The sequence below is a fragment of the Rhineura floridana genome, chromosome 2, assembly GCF_030035675.1.
Source record: "Rhineura floridana isolate rRhiFlo1 chromosome 2, rRhiFlo1.hap2, whole genome shotgun sequence".
Taxonomy (NCBI): domain Eukaryota; kingdom Metazoa; phylum Chordata; class Lepidosauria; order Squamata; family Rhineuridae; genus Rhineura; species Rhineura floridana.
In genome coordinates, this window is record NC_084481.1 from 134448196 (window position 1) to 134470656 (window position 22461).

At 42.1% G+C, this 22461-nt stretch overlaps 1 protein-coding gene across 1 annotated transcript in view; it reads left to right on the top strand.

The window, feature by feature from the left end:
* SLC5A12 (solute carrier family 5 member 12) overlaps positions 1–22461 on the top strand; it is a 50557-nt gene that overhangs the window by 16017 nt on the left and 12079 nt on the right. The window contains exons 2-10 of the mRNA XM_061613136.1: positions 3525–4152; positions 6414–6479; positions 9305–9356; positions 10042–10109; positions 10983–11137; positions 13841–13981; positions 15300–15429; positions 16829–16917; positions 19791–19903. Coding sequence (XP_061469120.1) covers positions 3796–4152; positions 6414–6479; positions 9305–9356; positions 10042–10109; positions 10983–11137; positions 13841–13981; positions 15300–15429; positions 16829–16917; positions 19791–19903 — 1171 coding nt within the window. The 5' untranslated portion in view covers positions 3525–3795. The remainder of the gene's footprint in view (positions 1–3524; positions 4153–6413; positions 6480–9304; positions 9357–10041; positions 10110–10982; positions 11138–13840; positions 13982–15299; positions 15430–16828; positions 16918–19790; positions 19904–22461) is intronic.

The window sequence follows — 22461 nt, forward strand, 5'->3', positions numbered from 1 at the left end:
TTTGAATCCTGTGATAAGTACAACCAGATCAATTGTAAGATGAAATACTCTGTGAAGCATTCTTAGATTTTATCAAAGTAAATTGTTTGTGGTCAATTTGTTTTCATTCCCTGTTTCAGAAATTTCAGGATGACAATGAAGAAGAGCCTTCAGCAACATGCAGTTGTGGAGGCTCAGGTCCTTGGTGGGAGAATAGGAGTGCCCCTGTTTCATCTCTGAAGTGACCTGTTCAGACTTTTCATCTGAATGGATGCAGAGGGCAACGTAGCTTGCCCACTGGCTCCACCCTTGCAAGTGTTTGGTAGAAGGAAAGGACCGATACATGTACTAACTGTGTGCATGTATGGAAGGATGGACAAATCTGTCAGTTTTGCTTCTCCAGGTTTCTAATTTTTCCAACATTAAAATGAGTTCACATTTCTGCAGCAATTTGGGAAATTTCAGAACAATTTTTTTTAATCCTCATGAAAAATTGTCAGCATTTTAGTGTGAATTTCTCGTAATATATATGTCTCTATGCAGTGTTGACTAATATGCACATTTTTGCAAGTGGTTTCCCCCATTATAATGCATTTTTGTATGCTATTTTCATGAATACTTGCATTTTCATGCACACGTTACCCTAGTATATGCATTTTTGTACACATTACCCGGCTGGAGAACTGCACTGCAAAATTCAGAGAAGTGCACATTTTGAAGGATGGATATGTTTTGGTTTGCAAATTGTTTCGCCTTTTTGTAGGTTTGCCTTTAATGTGAACTGGATCAAATTTCTCCCCCATCCAGCCACGTAGGCTCTGAGCCCTGCCTGTTCAAGACTCTGCAGCTGCATGGACATTACCTATACTCATACTGGTATAAGTGCGTAGGCTCTTTCAGATTTTCTGCTGATTGTGCATACAGGGTGGTGCCAGTGGGTGCAATTCTTCTTGCCCCTCTGTTCATGTTGAGATGAATCTCTCAACAGGTCTCATGATAAAGAAACTCATTTCATTTTGGCCTCATCGACACCATCCACAAAGCACTCTTATACCACTGTTATAGCCAGTGCTTCCCCAAAGAATTCTGGGAACTGTAGTTTGTTAAGGGTATTGTAGCTCTGTGAGGTGTCTCCTAATAACAGAGTGCTGAGAGCTGTTAGGGGATCCCTCACAGAGCTACAATTCCCAGCACCTTTAACAAACTGCAGTTCCCAGGATTCTTGCAGGAAGTCATTACTGTTCAAGTAGTACAAGAGTGTTTTAAATGTATGTTGCAGATATAGCCTTTGTCTCACTTACCAGACATACAATAGCTGTCCAGCAAAAGGCCTAAACTAAGCATGTGCAAAGATATGTAACAAAAACCCAATGGCCTAAGGCAAAAGAGGTTAAGGAGGGGATTTGGAGTAGTGGGAAAGCGGTGCTGAAAAATGCAGTTTGGAGCAGAGAACTAGTGTGGGAGGAAAACTTTTTCCTCCAGAGGGGTATTGTAGTTTGAGCATGAGACTAAGGCGAGGAAGATCCAGGTTCAAACCTTTACTCACTGTTAAAATTCATTGGGTGATCTTGGACCAATCACAGACCCTGCGTCTAGCATATCTCTCAGAACTAATATAAAGATAAAATACGGAGAAAGAAGCAAGTATACCACCTTGAGCTTATTGGATGAAAGGCAGACTATATAGACGTAATCAATCCATCAATAATCCCCCACTTCTCCACTGCAACCCAGTCTCCCAAAACTGCTTTTCCCTTGCAAAGGTGGCCATTGGGTAGCTCTTGTTATACGTGTCTGTGGGCAGTATGTTGTTGGCATCCTAAGATGAAAAAATAGGCTGGAGTTGCTCTTTCATAGGCCACAGAACAGCTTCTGCAATCATTGAAGATAAGTGACATTTGAATCTGTTGGCACCAGCCTGGAATGGCTGGAATTATAACACTCCCAAGAAGTGAGTGAACACATGCCTGACAGAGGTGTTCTGTGTCCCATGTTCTTGATTCCGGAAGGTGGAGAGATGGCCTGTTCTGGATGGGGTGGCCTCCCCTGAACGGATCAGGTCTATAACTTGAGGATTCAACCTAGTTGCTGGAGGCTCAGGTGGCCTTGGTGGCTAGGAGTGCCTTTTTCCAGCTCTGGCTGGTTCACCAACTTCGGCCCCTTTTGGACAGAGATGACTTGGCCACAGTACTCCATGCTCTGGTAACTTTCAGATTGCATTGTTACTATGTGCTCTACATGGGGCTGCCCTTGAAGATGGCTCAGAAACCTCAACTGGCCCAAAATGCGTTAGCAAGATTGTTGGCTGGAATTTCATTTAAATCTCATATAACCCTTTTTAAAACAGCCACATTGGTTCCAGGCTTAATTCAAGGTCAAGGTCAAGGTTAACACAGTTGTGTTTAAAGCCCTAAGTGACTTAGATCTCATATATCTGAAAGACCATCTCCTTCCCTACAGACCCTCTCAAGTGTTGAGAGCGCCAGAAGGGACCCTCTTGGTAGTTCCACTGCTCTGTGAAGTTTGGGGTGATGGTGGCAGTCTGGGAGAGGGCATTCCCTGTGGCAGCCCCTAAGTTATGGAATTCCCTCCCCACAGAGGTGCACGTGGCATCTTCACTGTACAGCTTTCACTGTATGTTGCAGGTTTATCTCTTGAGATATATATTCCTACGACCCTCTCCAGTTGTTAATGTAATTTATTTTAAACTGTTTTAAATATATTTTATATTGATGTGACCTGCCCTGGGACCTACTGATGAAGGGCAAGTAATAAATATTATAATAGTAGTAGTAGTAATAATAATTTCCTTCCACATTTAAAATCAAAGACTTGGTTCCTGAGAACAGCACTCCATTCAGGGGGTGATTTTTGCTCATTCTCCCTTCCCCATGAAGCCCCCTGCATCCCCTCAAAGATCTGGTCCAGAAAGATGGGAGTCCCTCCAGAACAGAATGGAAAGTGGAGCTGTAGGATTGCATTCTCCTTGTCCCACTCTTGGGAAAAATCATCCATCAGGGCAATCAAGGCCAATTCAGACCCATGGCCAGGTCTGAAACCAAAATGAAATGAGTCTAGATAACCCATATCATTCCAAAATGCCTGCAGTTGCCCTGGTGTGATTCTGTCCACCACATTCCTGAGGAATTTGCAAATGGAACCAATGGGTTCGGGACCAGATTCCCCCCCCCTTCTGCCAGCTGGATAGGAGTCCCTGCTGTGAACAGAAGAAGCTCTTCCATTTCTGGCAAGGCAAATGCCAAGCCAATATCTAATCCATATCCTGACTTCCTTGGGTCTTAAAGCCAATGAGTGCTCTCACATTGTTGCAAAGCTTACAAAGCTCATCATAGACCAATTAGCTTGTAAGCAATCTTCAACATACTGTTTGATGGTCCCTAATTTATTGTGTGAAATGCTGACCAATCTTGATGTCAGTGAGTCAATGCATTCAAGTAATGTTTAACCCTAAATAAAAAAGCTTGTCAGATAAAAAGGGTGTGAACTCTCTTGAATTCCTCCTGTTTCCAACCGTTATTTCACAGAGGCTTGAATATTTCTTTGACAAGACTGATAATAATTGCATGGAAAGTACCACTTAGCTCCTTTAATCCTGTCTGCAAAATCAATCCTGGCATCTTGACTCTGGAATGAACTAAATCTGAAGTTTCTGCTGGATCCTGGATTGTATACTTGATTTTAAAAATATAATTGTTCAGTTATGGGGATGTTATTTCTCTTGTCGCTTTGGAGGCTTGATCTCTAAATCTACAAAGGAAGAAACCAAATTGACTAGAGCCCCCATTCATTAGCACAATGGCTACCTTCATCCCTCCGGATGTCAACAATTTTGGCGCCTGGGACTATGTGGTGTTTGCAGCACTTTTTCTCATCTCTTCAGGCATAGGAGTCTTTTTTGCAATTAAAGAGAGGGGAAAAGCAAGCTCCAGGGACTTTTTAGTTGGTGGCAGGCAGATGACTTGTGGACCAGTAGCCCTGTCCCTCACTGCTAGTTTCATGTCAGCAGTGACTGTGCTGGGGACACCAGCTGAGGTGTATCACCATGGCTCTGCCTTCATTCTGTTCTTCATTGCATATATGTTTGTCATCATTTTTACTTCTGAACTTTTCCTACCTGTGTTCTACAGATCTGGGATCACAAGCACTTATGAGGTAAGCATTTTCAGAAAAATTCTGTCCACAGATCTCGGACCCATATTAAGTTTGGCTATAATAAGACATTATGACAGAATTGATACTGGTTTTCTAAGCACTATAATACTGAGCTGCATTGATTGCCAAGTTCAGTATGGAGGATGTCAACCTGTCTCCTCCATAAATGTACTATCTAGACCAGCCTTTCCCAGCTTGGTGCCCTCCAGATGTTACTAGACCACAACTCCCATTATTCCTGACCATTGGCCATGCTGTCTGGGGCTGATAGGAGTTGTAGTTCAACAGCATCAGGACGGCACCAAATTAGAGGAGATTAATATGGTGTGTTAAATTCAGCACAGAAAGTAATTAGATATGTGCTTTGGGTAACTTTAAATATGCTGCTAGTTCTGATGGAAGGCTTTTTAGTGATGAAGGTTTTTAGGGATACGTTGTGATAAATTTATTGTGTGCTGTGGCATTCGATATAACAGCAAAATGTAAGAATAAGAGTTATCCTTCAGTGAAAGAATAAATAAATGGTTTGAAAGTTAAAAACCTGGAAAGAATGAGATATTACTATTAGCAAGATTTTAAAACATTGTATATAAATGGGTCTTGTTTATTCAATAATGGAATAAGAAGTACAATGATTCTGAGCAGCTAATTTTGTTACTCTCCTTACTATGAGATAGACAAGTATAAAACTTCTGTAACTGAGTGGCATGAGATATAACAGCATGTATCCATGCTTAAATAGATAGATATAATATTAAATCCTTGATATAACATTGCGACATTTGAAATATGTAGGAACAAGATTGCTGTCTTAGGGCCAAACTTAATGTGATGTGGGATATCCATAAGAACATAAGTAAAACACTGCTGGATCAGGCCAAAGGCCCATCTAGTTCAGCATCTTTTTTTCACTGATTTGATACTGATGCTATGGAAAACTCATGAACAGGACCTAAGTGCAGCAGCGCCCTCTCCACTTGTGATTACCAGCAACTGGTATTAAGAAGCATGATGTTTTTGACAGTGCGGATAGGACATTGACATTGTGACTACTAAACACTGATACAGGGGCGTCACTACCAGGGTGCAGAGGGTGCGGACTGCACCCGGGTGACACCCTGAGGGGGGTGACACCCAGAGCCGCCCCACCCCGCGCCATTGCCCCACGCCAACTCCTCCTCGGCGGCGGGCGGGCGAGACCAAAAGCAGGTGCCCGCTCGCTGGTGGTGAAGCCAGGACAGGCCTCCCACTGCCAGCCTGGAGCGTGTGGTGAGTGTGTGTGAGCACGCGTGCGTGTGCATAAAACCAGCCACCCCTGTCCACGCACCTGGGAGGGCACGCACCGGAGGTCTGCACCCCCCCGCACTCCCGCTAGTGACGCCACTGCACTGATAGCTCTGATCTTCCATGAATTTGTATAATCTTCTTTAAAGACATCCAAATCTTCTGGGAGCAAATTCCATAGTTTAACTATGCTTTGTGTGAAGTACTTTCTTTTGTCAGTCCTGAATCTCCCAACATTCAGCTTCATTGGATGTCCACGAGTTCTAATATTATGGGAGAGGAAGAAAAACTTAGAATCATAGAATAGTAGAGTTGGAAGGGGTCTATAAGGTCATCAAGTCCAACCCCCTGCTCAATGCAGGAATCCAAATCAAAGCATTCTCGACAGATGGCTGTCCAGATGCCTCTTGAAAGCCCCCAGGGTCGGAGAGCCCACTACCTCCCTAGGTAATTTCTCCATGTTGCTATGTGTTTATCAGATAAAAGACAGATACAACATTGGTACCTGGGTTTTTTTTATTCTACAAAGCTGTTGGCAATTCTCTCTCGCTCTCACTCTCTCCTACTCTCTCTGTCTTTGGTGGGATTTAGATCAGAGAAAGAGAAAGGTTGGAGAATATGTTTAACATCGTCTCCCATAGTACCACTTCTCTGATCTTCAAATCTGGTATGTGCAGCTGCTAGATCCTAATCATGGATGTCTCACATCACATCTACTTTGGCCCAGGTTCTACATAGGTCAGCTATTTATTTGGACATTGAAACACTTACGAAATCCTTAGAGAGGATTGTTTTTTTTAGTGCAGTCCAGATCCATTCAAATCAGTGGCTGTACTTTGGCATCACTGACATTAAAGGAATATGGATTACACTGTAATCCATATAGGTGTATTGATTCATATATGATTTTGTCTATTGAGTAAGATCTAAGATGATATAACACATGCTTCATTTACTATATTCATCATTTCCTGTAGTACTTGGAGTTAAGGTTTAACAAGCCTGTTCGCTTAGCTGCAACGCTGATTTATATACTGCAGACGGTAAGTTATGTTCTACTTTTAGATGTGTGACAAATGTTATGATTTCTGAATAGCTTTGGTGGTAATCCAGTGTCTCACCTGTATGTGTGGAGCTTTTGTGCCCATCTTCCCATTTTGCTATATGGAACCGTTGGCAGACAGGACAGGGAACTCTCATGTGTGCATGGAGAGTTTTGACGTAGATAGAAAGCTTCTGCAATTCAGGACTCTGGACTATTTGGATTTTTTGTTTAATTTCCACATCAGTGAACACTACATTCATGTAGAATCCATGGCTCCTTTGTCCCAGGGACACTGTGTATTATGTCTGGAAATTTCTGTTAGATCTCACAGTTTCTGCCCAGAATATGGAATATTCCACTGTTGTCAAAGACTACACTTATGTCTAAAATAGATTGTGATTTGTGTAGCTGAATGAGAAGAGCCTGACAGACTAATGGGCCTTTATTTGTTTTAAGATTTATTCTGAGGAGAAATAGCATGGCTTGCCTCAGCACAGCAAGAACCATCTGACATTATTTGCACATCAGATACTATAAAGAGAACGTCCTTCCTTTGCTTCCTAGAATTGCATGGCAACTTTGTAACCTGTTCCCTACTTTTGCAATAATAGCCACTTCCTGGAAAAAATCCAAGAGTAATCTTCACAAATCACATGGGTCACAAATTTGCCAATATAGAAAGAGGTCTCTGTTGATGCCTGAGGTTGCTTGCAAAGTAAGTGTAAGGTTAATTGGCTTTTCTTGGTGGGTAACCAGATATATATGCCTATTAAGGGAACTCTTTGTTTCCCAACAAGATTCCACCATGCAAATGAATTCCATTGATCTAGATAGCATCAGCAATACTTTGGCACTAATATGAATTGCTCCCCTCACAAACTTTCGGGTGATTCTGTAGAGAATTCTGCAGAACTCGGAAGTACAGTTCAGAGTGAGGTGCTAACTTACTCTGTGTGATACTATGGGTGTTATCCAACTAAGTCATTAAACCCACTGAAGACCACTGATTTCAGTTCTTCTATTCTGAGTATGACTAATGTTGGTTATCATCCCATAGCATTTCCTATCCTATATAATTTATATCATTTCACCAGTAGTGGACAATGTGGTGGGGTGGTGGCACTCACTTGACCTCCCAACAGCTGAGTCACTGCTGCTTACCATGAGAGAAACAAGGAGAGGTGAGATGGCAGGGAGTTTGGTGTAGTGCACATGCACCAGCAGGAGCAGGGGATTTGCTCCACTGTATGTTTGCACCTGACCTCCTTGCTGCCTCACCCATCCCCCTCTCCTTCCCAGTAAGCAGTAATGATTCAGCTACCAGGAGGTCAGGTGAGCACCCCCCCATACCATCCGCTACTGCATTTCATACTATTTCATCTGATTGATATTATAAAAAGAATTGCAGTTTTACATGCCTGTTTTTTTTTAAAAAAGAAATAGACTCTTAAAATATTAGTTTAAGTAGATTGCCATAAAATTTTGGAGGAAGGCCCAAATATTTCTGAAGCTGGCATTTTGGCGATGGGACATTTTCACGTCAGAAATATGGCTGGCATCTACATGGTATGGGTTTTGCACCTAGCTGAACACATATATCTCCAAAAGGCATTTGGGAACAAAGAATAATGTTGGCCATTTGTAACAGCTTTCTGCTGTTGGCTTGGTGTGCATTACTCAGCAACAGCTGGTGAGGTGGCATGGATGGGTCACCGTTGATCTCCTAACTTCCAAACATGGCGGGTCACTGTTGCTGATTGAGAGGGAGAGGAGGAGATGTAGGGAGCTCAGTGCAGTGCGTGGGGGCAGGAGCATCAGATTGACTCTGCCACGCCGTGCACTGCACTGTGCTGAGCTCCCCACACTTCATGCCTTCTCCTCTTCCTCTCAGTCAGTGGCAATGATCCGCTCTGTTTGGAAGCCAAGAGAGCCAAGTGCCCCATCTGCGCCACCCCACTGGCCGCTACTGCATTTAGTACTAGTTTTAATGTGCTATTGTGTTTTCTAGTTTTAATAATTGTATATGTGTAAACTGCCCTGAGGTTATTTATGGCAAAGGGTGGAAAGTAAATTGATTGAAAAAATAAACACAATGAATAAATAAACCCTAATAACATTTACTAGGGATTAAGGCCCATGAGTACAGTGGCACTTATTTCTGACTAAGCATCTACTGGAATGCCCTGCATAGGGGTGTTTGCATGGAGAGTGCCAATTTAACAGTTTTGCGAAGTTATTCACTGTTATACTGACTGTTGAGTAATTGTTATTGGGCTTCGCAGTTCATTAGTAAATTAGTTAGTCTTTAAGGTGCAACAAGAGTCTTTGTTCCAGATCATTTTGATCATTTTAAGTGTTGTTATTTGTTTCCTTACATTTTTCATCTCACCTGTCCTGCAAGGAGGTTAGCATAGTGTTCATAGTGCTCCCTCCCTTTTATCCTAAGAGCAACCCTACAAGGTAGGCTAGACTGAGAAATGGTCACTAGCCCAAGATCACCAAAAGAGTTTCATGAATAGGATTTTGAGCCCCAAACTCCTTGGGCCTCATCTGACATTCTAGCCACTACTCAACACAGCACTTCAGAATGCAGTTAATGTTCCTTGTTATAAGCACAATGGCCATTTTTTCAGACGAAAACTGCAGTATTTTGGCCAACATGAAAATGAATATAGCCATGGAAATTTGGAACTGCAGAATACTGTGTCCTTTGTTTTGTTTATCTACTAATTTTTGGTCTTTTCTGTGGACATTTATCTATTTAGAATTTATTCAGCCAAGATTCCAGGTTGCTGTTTTCATAGACTTTCTTCTCCTTCACAGATTCTTTACACCGGAGTGGTAGTCTATGCTCCAGCTCTGGCTCTCAATCAAGGTGAGTGTCCAGGCCAATGCACAGAGCTTTGCCAATCATCACAATGCAAGAAGTAAAGAATAATTGTGAACATCAAATGCACTGAGGATAATTATGCCTTTTCCTGTTACCCTGCCACTAGGCAGGTCTCTGCCCCCCATTCTCTGTGTAGGATTGTGCTGTTTATCTGCTTAGCTTTCCTTTTGCTCAAAAGTAACCGGAGGAGCTGTGCACTGAACGAGCTGCTCAAGGTCCTGGCAAAGGTCCTGGTTCAGTGTAATGATCTAACACCATGTCACGTACTTTGATACTTTCTGTCTTTGTGCCCTTCTGTTGTAATGTCATGTGTAATGTGAACAAGGACAAGGGTGGGATTTCTCAAACTGATGGCCTTCTGAAGAATATAGATTTAGGCAGCAGTCTGATGCTGCATCATTTAGCTTCTGAGCTAGATTGGGCCAGTCTTACTAAGGAATCCTCTACAAACAGTATATACCTTTACTAAGGAATCCTCTACAAAGTATAGTATACATCTTTCAGAGAAACAATTAAACTGAAGCTCTGTTATCTGGGACATAAAAGGAAATAATTGAAGCAGATAAGCAAAGGTCATGCCTGTTCTTATCCTGCTAGAGATAATCCATATTAGATATCTTGGTGCCCCTAAAATGAACCTCACCTAATTTTATTTCTTTTGGCTTTGCAGTGACTGGATTTAATCTTTGGGGCTCAGTATTTGCAACAGGAATTGTTTGTACATTCTACTGTACCCTGGTATGTACTTGATGTAAAGTTCTGCTCAAAAAGTGCTTATACATAGGATGTTCTCATTGGAATTCCTATTTACATTAGCCGACAAACATGATTCACTTTTGTACTTTTGTGTGTAGTAAAGGAGAGCTTTATATTCTCACATCTTAATTTGTTTCAAAATATTCCTTAGGCTCAGATGAGCAAGTGATAACTTTCAGTACACCTTAGAGCCTCTGAGTAGAAGATAACCTGCAATCTTGGGTAACACAGTATTTCAGGAATCAGAGTATGCAATCCTAATCATATTTTCTTGCAATTAAGCTTCATTGAACACAGTGGGACTTTCATTTAAGTCAATATGAAAAGAACTGTGTTGCTGAAACAAAGGAGCTGATTCTTTCTTATCCTCTTATGCCAAGGATGGTGACATCTGTGACCCTTCAGATATTGGTGGACTCCATGAGCCCAGCCAGTATGGCCAAAGATGATGGGAGCTTTAGTCCAAAAAACATCTCGAAGCCCCCAGGTTTGCAACCCGTGTCTTATGCAGTTGCACATTTGCTGCAATACTGTAGAGAATATCTTGGTGCCCCTAAAATGAACCTCACCTAATTTTATTTCCTAGGCTTGTCCTACTAGTTGACTAAAATGTTATGAACAGATCTAAAAATGCATAAAAGCATGGAAGGTTGTTCACACACACACACGGAGACACAATCCCCCCCAATTCCTATAATAGTAATTTCTGCAGCAAAAAGCAGAACCTCAGGAAAATTCAGCACCACACTAACTGCATCCTTCGCCCTCCGTCTCTTTTTCAACATAACAAATGGGCTCCTTCCTGTAACATACTTAAAATAAAGTACATATATCCTCTCTCTCTTTTTGTTTTAGGGCGGATTAAAAGCTGTGGTCTGGACAGATGCCTTCCAACTGATTGTTATGCTGATTGGATTCTTAACAGTATTGATCCAAGGAACTCTTTGGAATGGGGGCTTTACAAACATTTGGGAGATTGCCCAGAATGGGTCACGTCTTGCTGTATTTGAGTAAGCAGAATGGGTACTTGTGCTCAGATCTATGGCCATGTTTATTGCTTTAAACAGTATGGACTAGGACTGCATGACTAGAAGTGGCCAGCGAGGATGGGTCTGTCACTGTCTAGTGTGAATGGACAGGCTGGCGACAGAAAAGGACTGGAGAGTGATGTGGAGTACCTTGGAGGTTTTTGTTTTTTTTAAAAAAATGTATTTATTTAGAAAGACTTATAAACCACTTAATCAGAGCTCTCTAAGTGGTGTGCATAATAAAATTATAGATAAAACACAGCTACAATCCACCAAACTATGAGAAAACAAACACAGGACAATTATCATCACAATACAAATAAAATCAGTAAAACTTTTAGAACAAATATAGGTGACTAAATTATATTTTAAAATTCTCCACATTAATAAAATAAGTGAAAATGGAAAAATTACCTAGGCTGCAATCCTAGTCCCCATGTTGTTGGAACAGGGGTGGTGGTGGTCAGGGGATGGATGGTACATAGTTGTTTTTCCGCTGTCCTACACCAGCAGAGAAGAGCACATCTGGGCTCCACTGTGATGGAGACTTCAGCTGCACCTGGTTGGACAGTAACCTCCTGCTCGTGGTTGTCCCACTGGTGGTTGGCAGCCCAAAGTCCCAAAATGGGGTGTTACAGGTTAAGAGTGAGTCTGACCCCATGAATGTGGGGTCTGACTCAGACCCATGAGTCCCCTGAGGGACCCCATCCTTGGGCCCTTCTGCTGCACCAGCCATTGAAATGGCACAGCAAAAATGTGATTGCTATGTCAATAAACAACATGGGGTGTTGAAGGCAAAGGCAAAGGGGAATGCTTGCTTCACTTATGTCCCTCTCATGATAAATATGCATGGGGTGGGGAGAAAGCCTTTGGCTTCCATTCCACCTGGCCTGACTGCCCAGGGAAGTGGCAGGCTGAATGGAATGCAAGCAAAGCAAGCTCCACCTGGAGACAGGGCACTTCCAGACTGTTGCTGTTTTGGGGTGGGATCTGATCACATGCTGACTAATTCAGGTTGCACACATCATTGACTGGAAGGCTCAGGCGACAAAGCTGCTTTCCCAAAAGGTTGAACTTTTTGCGATAAGGATAGTGATGGAAAAATGCACTGGCGATTGTAGGATAACACTTGCTTTGACACAACATCATCTAACTTCTCTGCAAAGAAATCAGAATGAATGCTCACTAAATATTTATTTGTGTACTTCTTTTTATTTATTGCATTTTTATCCCACCTTCCTTCCAAAGAGTTCAAGGTAGCATATGCGGTTCTCCCTGAAGAGAGTTGCTTTATGTAGCAGAGTTCATCGGAGATATAAAAGAATATGAAAGAGAGTGATGTTTGTCTTAAACAAAATAAACCAATTCTATTAAGAAAGTACACGGGGATAGGAAAGCCTAATCATCTGCACTAGCTGAATTCAAAAGGGAAGGGAAGAATTGTGGGAAGAAGAAAGAGGAACTGGAAGTGGTGATAGCCCTGAGAATACCAGTCTAACCAATCAGAGGCATGCTTAAACTTGAGGAAAGTAACAAGGAGAGAATTCAAGCAGGAGGCCTTTTAACTGACGAACTATATCTATTACCCCTAACGGTCAATAGATTCAGAGCACACAGAGAAACAATGCATTGATTGAAGTGAAACTTCCAACACTCCTCCTCTCCATTTTATCCTCACAACAACCCTGTGAGGCAGGTTAGGCTGAGAGATATTGACTGGCCCAAGATCACCCAGTAAGCTTCATGGCTGAGTGGGGATTTGAACCCTAGTCCCCCAGGTCCTAGTCCAACACTCTAACCTCTCACCTCTCACCACTCTAACAAATCAGGATGGATGCTCAATAAACAGGTTGTCTAGAAGCACCAACAGTTGGTGGCAGCCGAGCTGAAAAATGAGAGTTAGTAACTCTAAATGGCCATGTTTGTAACAACGTTGTCCTCTAAGGGATGCTTCGCACATTACTGTTAAGGGCTTGGCTACACACATCAGTGATTTAAGATGAATGGTACAAACATGAGATAATATAGAAGTGCACATATTGCGCTGGATCCAGACTTGGAGTAGTCACGCTCAGAGTAGACATATGTAAATCAATATGACTTTAATAAATCACTCTTTAATTTATTACTTATACCATTTTAACATCCATGGCTTCCCTCAAAGAATCCTAGGAACTGTAGTTTGTTGAGGGTGCTGACAGTTGTTAGGAAACCCCTCACAGATCTACAGTTCCCAGTGCCCTTAACAAACTACAGTTCCTGGAATTCTGTGGGAGATGCTGTAAGAGTTAAAGTGGTATAAGAGCATTTTAATGTATGGTATGGATGTGACTTAAGTCAGGATCAAGCTCATTGTTTATTTCACAGTGGAGACTTATGTGGATTCCTTAATAAATTAAGCTGTATTGCTATGAAAAATGGTGTTTAAATGTTGTGAGAATCCAAATAGTATAATCAAATTTGAGGTCCTCCCCTGCTTCCCACAAAAATCATCATCACCATCAAGGGAGGGATTGTGTATGCAGATTTGCATAGAGTTATCTGTCTTGTATATAGTAAGGGTTCTTGAACCCCATTGAAGGAATCTAAGTAGTCAAACTGTACAGGATTACAGCAGCATAAACTAGTTTAAGATGTGAAGTGTGGAGGCTGAATGAATTATCTCCATATGTCTCATTTATGTAGCTTTGATGTCGATCCCCTGAGAAGACACACATTTTGGACAATTGCAGTAGGAGGGACATTTACCTGGTTAGGAATCTATGGAGTTAATCAGTCCACGATGCAAAGATGCATTTCCTGCAAAACAGAAAAGCATGCCAAGATGTAAGTAGTCATTAAATGTAACTCTAAAATGGAACATAACTAAATAGGCATATGTGACCAATAGGTTCAGGAACCCTCCACTCCTGTGAGGTAGGGCAGGATGCAAAACACCCTCTGTTACTTACTCTCAGGTAGAGTGGCCATCATTTAAACCCTTGCTTGAACACACAGACAATTCAGGCTTACAGTTTGCATTTCTGGAGATGGATAAGACTTTTTGCAGGGCTTCCTTTAAACTCCGTGAGATTAGCATGAGCACCAAGAGATCTAGGCAGGAGGAGGTGAAGCTGACTCAGTACATTCATTTAAGAACCAAGCAGAGAGCTATTCAGAAACGGGAAATTGCTTTTGAAAGAAAATATAAACCAGAATTAACTAGCTAACCTCTAGATGTTAGGAAACCTAAAATATAAAAACACACATTTCAAAGTAACTTACAGACAAGCAAATGGAGGCCGCCTTGGGTTGCCATAGCTGCAGAGCCTGGCCTTGACTCTCTGCCTTTTCCATGAAGAACAAAGAGAACTGGGCAGGCTTTGGTGTTTCCATGGAGAGTGGGAATTCCTCAAGAGGAGGGGACGATCCACATGCTCCAGTCACATAACCTGAAGCAGCTATGCCTTCAGGTTAATAAACGGTTTGTTGAGTCATGAGGAGAAATGGAGGAACCACTTTTACATGTGGAATGCTGTAGTTTTGGTGCATGCAGAGGTTTGGGGTATGTCTAGATACTTTTCTTTGCTTGGGGGCTTGCCATAGGAAGGGAGGGAGATTAGTATTTAATCACAACACACATCTGTGCCATGCATAATTGGGGAGGTTATTTACTGTACAAGTTGGCCAAGGGATCTTTATTGCTAAGGTACACCCCATATTTCAAAGGCCATGGAATGGAACTAGAAGTAAGACCTCCAATACCACTCTCTGTGACCAGTTTTCCAGGAAGTGCTGGACCACTGTGCCACCTAAGGCCAACCCAGCCAATCATACAGGAGGATGTCATGGTCAATGCCATCAAAAGCCACTGAGAGGTCCTGACGGTTGCACTTTCCTTGTCCATTTCCCAGCACAAGTCATCCCACAGGATGACCAAGGATAAAGCCACACTGGAATGAACCAAATTGGAATGGATATATTTGCTATGAAACACAAATGCAATACTCATGTACCTACAGCCAAAATGACTGGCACAGTCTTTGAGAAAAGACATTCATAGCGTTTTGAACTCAAGTCTAAAAAAAAAAAAAAAGTGGCAAACATGAATGACTACTTTCTTGGACTATTCCTAAATAGCCTCCTTCCCTTTTTCTCTCCTTAGTGCACTTTATCTTAATTTACTGGGACTATGGGTCATCCTGGCATGCGCAGTGTTTTGTGGCTTGGTAATGTATTCCCATTTTAGCACCTGTGATCCTTGGACTGCTGGTTTTATTTCAGCACCTGATCAGGTACAAGAACCAATCTGACGTGTAAACAGAATGTTTATTTACTGTCTGAACTACCCTCATAGTGTTGTTATGTTGATTTCATCGGTGTGTTGGGGGATTGTGTATTACGTGAAAAGCTTTCTGATTTGTCGATACAGTATTCTCAATCTCTGCTCACAGATATTACCAAACACACCCATGGAGATTTGAGGTCCGATTACCTGTATCGGCATAAATGTATATCCCAGTGCTAGATGGGAGTGAAAGGTGCAGAAATTAATGAATAGGGAAATAGTCAACACAGTTCCTGCCTTTTATGCATGCACAAGGGACTTGGCCAGAGACAAAGAACCAATACACCAGTGGGCTGCTGTAAATCTCATCTAACTTCCATTCCATTCACCTAATTTGGATGAGAAGGGAGGAGAATGGAATGAGGGACCAGTACAATTTCTCCCTGGTTAATTTTTTATTTAAAGATAAAATTGTGCCAGCTAGTTTGAAAAACAGGGATTTAAAGAAGCTGAGATGGAGTGAGAAAATAGTATCTCCACTCTCCATGTTTTTCAGATCATTATTCTTCAGATGCACCTCGATCCCTGGCCAGCTCACCACTTTAATATATTGAGTATGCAAGCAAAAGGAATTGAGTTCTAGCAGACCTCTCTGTTGAGGAAACACAAAAATTGCCCTGGCCAAACAAAAAAGAAAACACAAAAAAAACCCCACCACCCTCTTAAAATACACCTGTTTGTATTTTTAACATTGCATGCATCCAGGAATACACATCTGAACTTTCCTGTTTCTCCTATTGAAATGTATCCCCTCCCGTCCCTTTAATGGACATCTAAAATTGTGCCTCAGTTAGGGAGTCAGTCTGTGTGTCACCCTCTCAAAATTGGGGCAGATACACACAGTACCAGAAGGGTTCTTGTGAGGGGTGATATTGAAAATTGGATATGCTAGTATCTTCTAGTTGGGCACATTACATAGCCTTTTACTGGGGTCATTTTACATTAGCCTTTGAAGCACAGGGAGTCAAAAGTGGCCCACATCACTGCCTAAGTTCCAGAAAAGTAGACCTGTTTGCAGACAAGAAACCCCGCCCCCAATCCCTAATTCTCTTTGATCATGGCTTGCTTTTGTCAACTTCAGGTCAGCCAAAACTCTGTATGATCCATATACAAGCACACAGATACAATGATCTGTAAGTATAGCAGGAAGTTCGATCAAGGTCAGCTTCAGAGAGCTGTGGAATCAAGGGATGTAAAAAGACCAGCCACCCAACAGCACTCCCATTCTTATTTCACATAGCATCCCCACATGTGCAGTAGCTCCATGTATACATCAAAGTGCCCCCAATGGAAGTGAGGAGTGAAGAAACTGTCCTAATGTTTCTTTCTTTCTTTTCCCTACCCAGCTAATGCCATATTTTGTTATGATCATCTTTTCCGTGACCCCTGGACTACCAGGATTATTTGTTGCATGTGCTTTCAGTGGAACATTAAGGTCTGTGTTTTATGTGGCTGGCTCTATTCAGGTATTATCTGCTGTGCTAGATTTAATGGCGGCAAACCAAACAGAGCACCATAGAGGAGTTAAGTGCTGGTCGGACTACTGCTCTCAAAACTGTGGCATCATTTCTCTCCCCTTGCCGGCTCTGGCCCAGCAATGAAATGCTGCAACCCTTTGTCTTTTTGTATACCATCGAGCACAGAGCCTGTCATGAGCTCCGGCAGGCAGATTTCCCTGTACCTTTCTTACCCCATCAGAAAACCATTATATTATCTCTTAGGTACCTAAATATCAAACACTAATTTTCACACTGAAAGATCTTCTAGTGTCAGGAAACACAGGTGAAGCACACAAAAAGCTAAGGCAGTAACAGGAAAATATGTCACCCTCATTTTCCTGTCTAGCTCTGGTGGAAGATAACTGTATCAGTCAGGTGTTTGTTGAGAGTAAAAATTAGACAAAGGAGAGCTGGAGAAAAAAAGATACATGTCTGAATAGGCTGGCAGGGAAGATAAGATACTGTGGATCAAGGGTAGGCGATCTGGTTGAATTTTTTTGAGATGTGTGGGGATCTGAGTAAAGTGATCATGTTAATACTTCCCATTCTGTTTAATGTAGGATGACATTTTATCATACCACCAAAAAGGCTTTCAGCTGGAGGTGGTTTAAAGTGGCAATCTGCATATTAAATTTGGGTGCCACATACAAGTTTCCCTCTCACCCAAACACTACAGAGTTGTGTGAATCAGCATTCAGGATTTTTAATATCCAAATGAGCATACTTCATATCAGTGCAGCTCACGCTGGGACCTCATACAGTGCATAGTCAAACTATGGAATTCATTCCCACAAGAAGTAGTGGGTTGTAAAATTTGGATGGTTTTAAAAAGAGGATTAGACAAATTCATGGTGGATAAGGCCATCAGTGGCTACTAGCCATGATGTCTATGTTCCACCTCCATTGTTGGAGGCAGTTTGCCTCTGAATTTATTTATTTAAAATATTCCTGTCCTGCTCTTCTACCTTACCATAGGGCACTCAGGGCAGCTTACAATAAAATCAAATACGTACATAATAAAATTGTACACAATAAAAATCACAAAACATTAAAATAAATTAAAATACATAAAATGCAATTAAAATACATAAAATAATATACATACATATATACACACATACACACATATATGCATATTTAGGGAGTGGTACTGAAGGGACTACTGAGGTAAAAATTAACATAGAAGGCATAAAATCAGTGTCAGGCTCTACCTTCAATCCTTCCCAAAGGCTCTCAAGAACAAGATCATTTTCAGAAGTCTCTGAAAAACCATCAGGGAGGGAGCAGAGCGGGCTTCTTGGGGTAGGGTATTCCAAAGTTTGGGGGCCACAGCTGAAAAGAATCTCTCCCACGTGCCTATCAGTCTAACATCTTTCATTCCAGGCATGCAGATGATCTTAAATCCCGGGCAGGTACATATAGGCCTAAGCAGTCCCTCAGGTATATTGTTCCAAGGCCATTTAGGTCTTTAAAGGTCAGAACCAGCACTTTGAATTGGGCCTGGAAACAAATTGGGAGCCAGTGGAGTTGATAAAGCACAGGGGTGATACGCTCCCTGTGTCATGCTCCAGTTAACATTCTGGTTGCTGCATTTTGAACCAACTGTAATTTCTGAACTGTTTTCAAAGGCCGCCTCACATAGAGTGCATTACAGTAATCAAGCCTCAATGTCACCAATGCATGTGTCACTGTAGCCAAGTCAACTGCTTCCAGGAACAGACACAGCTGGTAGACCAGTTTGAGTTGTCCAAAAGCACTCCTGGCTACCACAGCCACCTGATATTCAAGCAGCAGGGCAGGATCCCGGAGGACTCCCAAACTGTGGACCTGCTCCTTCATCCAGAATAGGTTGCAACCCTATCCCTGGCAGTTTTCCCCTTTACCAGCAACACTTCCATCTTGTCTGTATTAAGTTTCAGTTTGTTAGCCCACATCCAGCCCTTCACAGCCTCCAGGCACCGGTTAAGGATGCCCTCCCTGCAACCAGGTGCTAGGGAGAGATAGAGCTGAGTGTCATCAGCATATTGATGACATTGCACTCCAAATCTCTGGATGACCTTTCACAGTGGTTTCATATAAATGTTAAAGAGCATGGGAGACAGAATGGAACCCTGCAGTACCCCGACGGCCAATGGCCAGGGGGACGAGCAGTAGTCTCCCAGCACCACTTTCTGGGTCCTGTCCATCAGGTAGGACTGGAGTCACCGTAAAACAGTGCCTCCCAATCCCATCCCAGCTAGATGGCCCAGAAGGATACCATGGTCGACTGTATCGAAGGCCGCTGAGAGGTCCAGCAGCACCAACAGAGATGCACTGCCCCTGTCTGATGTCTGGCGTAGGTCCTCAAGCAGGGCGACCAAGGCAGTCTCTGTCCCATGACCAGGCATGAAGCCCAATTGAAAAGGGTCTAGATAGTCCGATTCATCCAGGAAAACTTGGAGCTGAACAGCCACTACCCTCTCAATCACCTTGCCCCAAAAGGTGAGATTGAGACTGGGTGGAAGTTGTTAAGATCTGCAGGGTCTAACAAAGACTTTTTTTTAACAAAGGTCTTATCACAACCTCCTTCAACAATGTTGGCATAGAACCTTCCCTTAGGGAGGTGTTAATTAAATACACCAGTTGCTGGGAGTCACAAGTGGGGAGACTGCTGTTGCACTCAGGTCCTGCTTTTAGGCTTCCCATGTGCATCTGGTTGGCCACTGTGAAAACAAGATGCTGGACTAGATCAACCATTGCTGGCCTGATCCAGCAGACTCTTCTTGTGGCTAAAAGGAAGTCCTCATGTTGTGCTTATTTGCTTTCACAGCACTGTGGCTGCAAGTATAAATGCTCTGGCAACTGTTACATTTGAAGATTTTGTCAAGAACTGCTTTCCAAACTTCTCTGAACGTATGGGCACTTGGGTCAGCAAAGGCTTATGTAGGTACAGTACATGGACTTGATTCTTCTGAACTGTAAGGCCAGAAATATATTTCTTGAACTACTGGACAAAGTGGTACACCCATTAAAATTAACAGGTCATTTGGTCTGATTCCAATGTAGTACAAATCTTGCACCATTTTTGAACTCCTTAATACTATCATTCAGATGACTGTTAATTTGCCTGTCATGACAATTCCTTGTATATTAAAGTCCTGTTCAGGCATTATGTGCTAGGTTGTAAATCATGTGGGGAGCCTATGCAAAATTCCAATGGTAGGATCCGCACACAGTTTAGAACCCAGCATGATCAGGGCTCTAAATCATGTGGGGAGCCTATGTGCATAGAGCAGGGTCCCCTCTGCAGACCTTCTCCCCAATGCATGGATGGTAGGGGCAGGGCTGGCAGAGGATGTGACCATGGGGAGAAAGGTCAGTGAGCATAGTCCCAGTTTCTGTCCTATTGGATTGTAATTGCATGAGGTAGAATGCTTGAATAGGGCTGAAGACCCACTAAATAGTTATATACACACACACAAAAGGAGTGGCCATTTAATGAACATTTGATCATTTAGTCTGTCTGTTCTTGAGTTGATTTCATTGATCATAGTTTTGCAGCAATATGTCCGGAGAAGTTGCTGTACCCAGTAATGGCCAGCAGGGCTGTGTGAGTGGGGCTGCCCAGCTTCCCAAAACTGTGTGTTGTTGCTGATTACTGAGAGGGAGAGGGGTAAGGCAATGGGAAGCTTGGCATGGTATCGATACAGCAACAGGAGCATTGGATTTGCTCCGCTGCTATGCTGCACTGTGCTGAGCTCTCACATGCAGAGTTTGGAAGTCAAAGGGGGAATATTGTCCCACCTGCACAATCCTGCCAGCTGCTACTGGCTGTACCAATAACTACACATCCATTATTGTTGTTATTAGTTTGGAGTAAACTGAAGGGGAAAATTCAGTTCTCTTCTCCTCATTTTTATTTATTTATTTATTTATTACATTTATGTACCGCACCATAGCCGAAGCTCTCTGGGTGGTTTACAGCAATTAAAAACATTAAAAACAAATATACAAAATTTAAAACACAAAAACAATTTAAAAACACAATTTTAAAAAATTTAAAAACAATTTTAAAACACATGCTAAAATGCCTGGGAGAAGAGGAAAGTCTTGACCTGGCACCAAAAATATAACAGTGTTGGCGCCAGGTGCACCTCGTCAGTGAAATGATTTTTCCAATCTTAAATTCAGTTCTTCACATTTCTGCAGCAATTTGCAACTTTTTTAAAAAAAATCATCATGAAAATTCTTCAGCATTTTAGCACAAATTTCTCCTAATAACCAAATTTTTGTAGGCATTTTTGACTAATATACACATATGTGCAAACAATTTCTCATCATATAATGCATTTTTGTATGTTATTTTCACTCAATATATTCATTTTTATGTACACTTTCCCCTAGTATATGTATTTTTGTAAAGATTGGTTGGCAAACTGCACTGCAAACTTCATATAAGTGCAAATTTTGAAGGGTGGCTGTGTTTTGGTTTTTCTATTGTTTCGGAAAGTGTGAATTTGATATATTTGGATTGAAATGTAAACTAAATTGAATTTCTTATCCATTCTTACTCCTAACCACTGAGGTCACCTGGGCCTCTATTGACAAAGATGGATTCAGGAGCAGCCTAGACTACGAACCTGCTCTTTCATAGGGAGTAAGACGCCATCCAAAGGAGGCAATTGACCAGTTATCCAGACTCAGTAACCACCTGCCCTTAGGTTCTTAATGAACTTAATTTCAGTGAGTCTGCTCTGAATAGGCCTTTGTGAAACCCTGTGTTAGAAACACAGGAAGCCATAATATCAAGTCAGAGCATTTGTCCTTCTAGCTCAGTACTATATACACTGATCATCAGTGGCACACCAGAATTTCAGGCAGGGTTATCTTCTGGCTCTACCTGGAGATGCTGGGGATTTAACCTGAAACTTTCTGCATGCAAAACAGATGTTCTACCACTGAGCTACAGCCCTTCTCCCATCATATATCTTTCTGACCTATACACTTAATACATGATCATTATACATCAGCTAGGTTTACCAACTTGACTGGGGGTAAAAGCTCATTCCACATTTGAACAAATTAATTTACACATGACTTAATGGCCTATTGGCCAGCCTTGAAAGTGAACTGAAACCACCAAGGAAGCAAACCCAGCAGTCAAAGCAACCACCACCATGCCTGGCCTGATATGCAACATATGGGCAGGCTAATGAGATGGCAGCATTTTTTTCCTACTGTGATGATTTGTGCTCTACTGCTACATGATGTTCATGAAGTTTCTTTCAAAGCAGCACACAAAAGAAACCATAATGTGATGGTAGAACACATGCTTTGTGTATAAAAGTTCTGGGTTTCCATCCCTATCATGACTGGATAAAAGGATTTCAGACTCTAGGCTTGGAAAGACCTCCCTGACACCCTTGGAGATGAATTGTTAGTCAGAATAGGTGGCACTTAGCTACAGGAACTACCAATCTGTATATGTTCTATAACTAGCT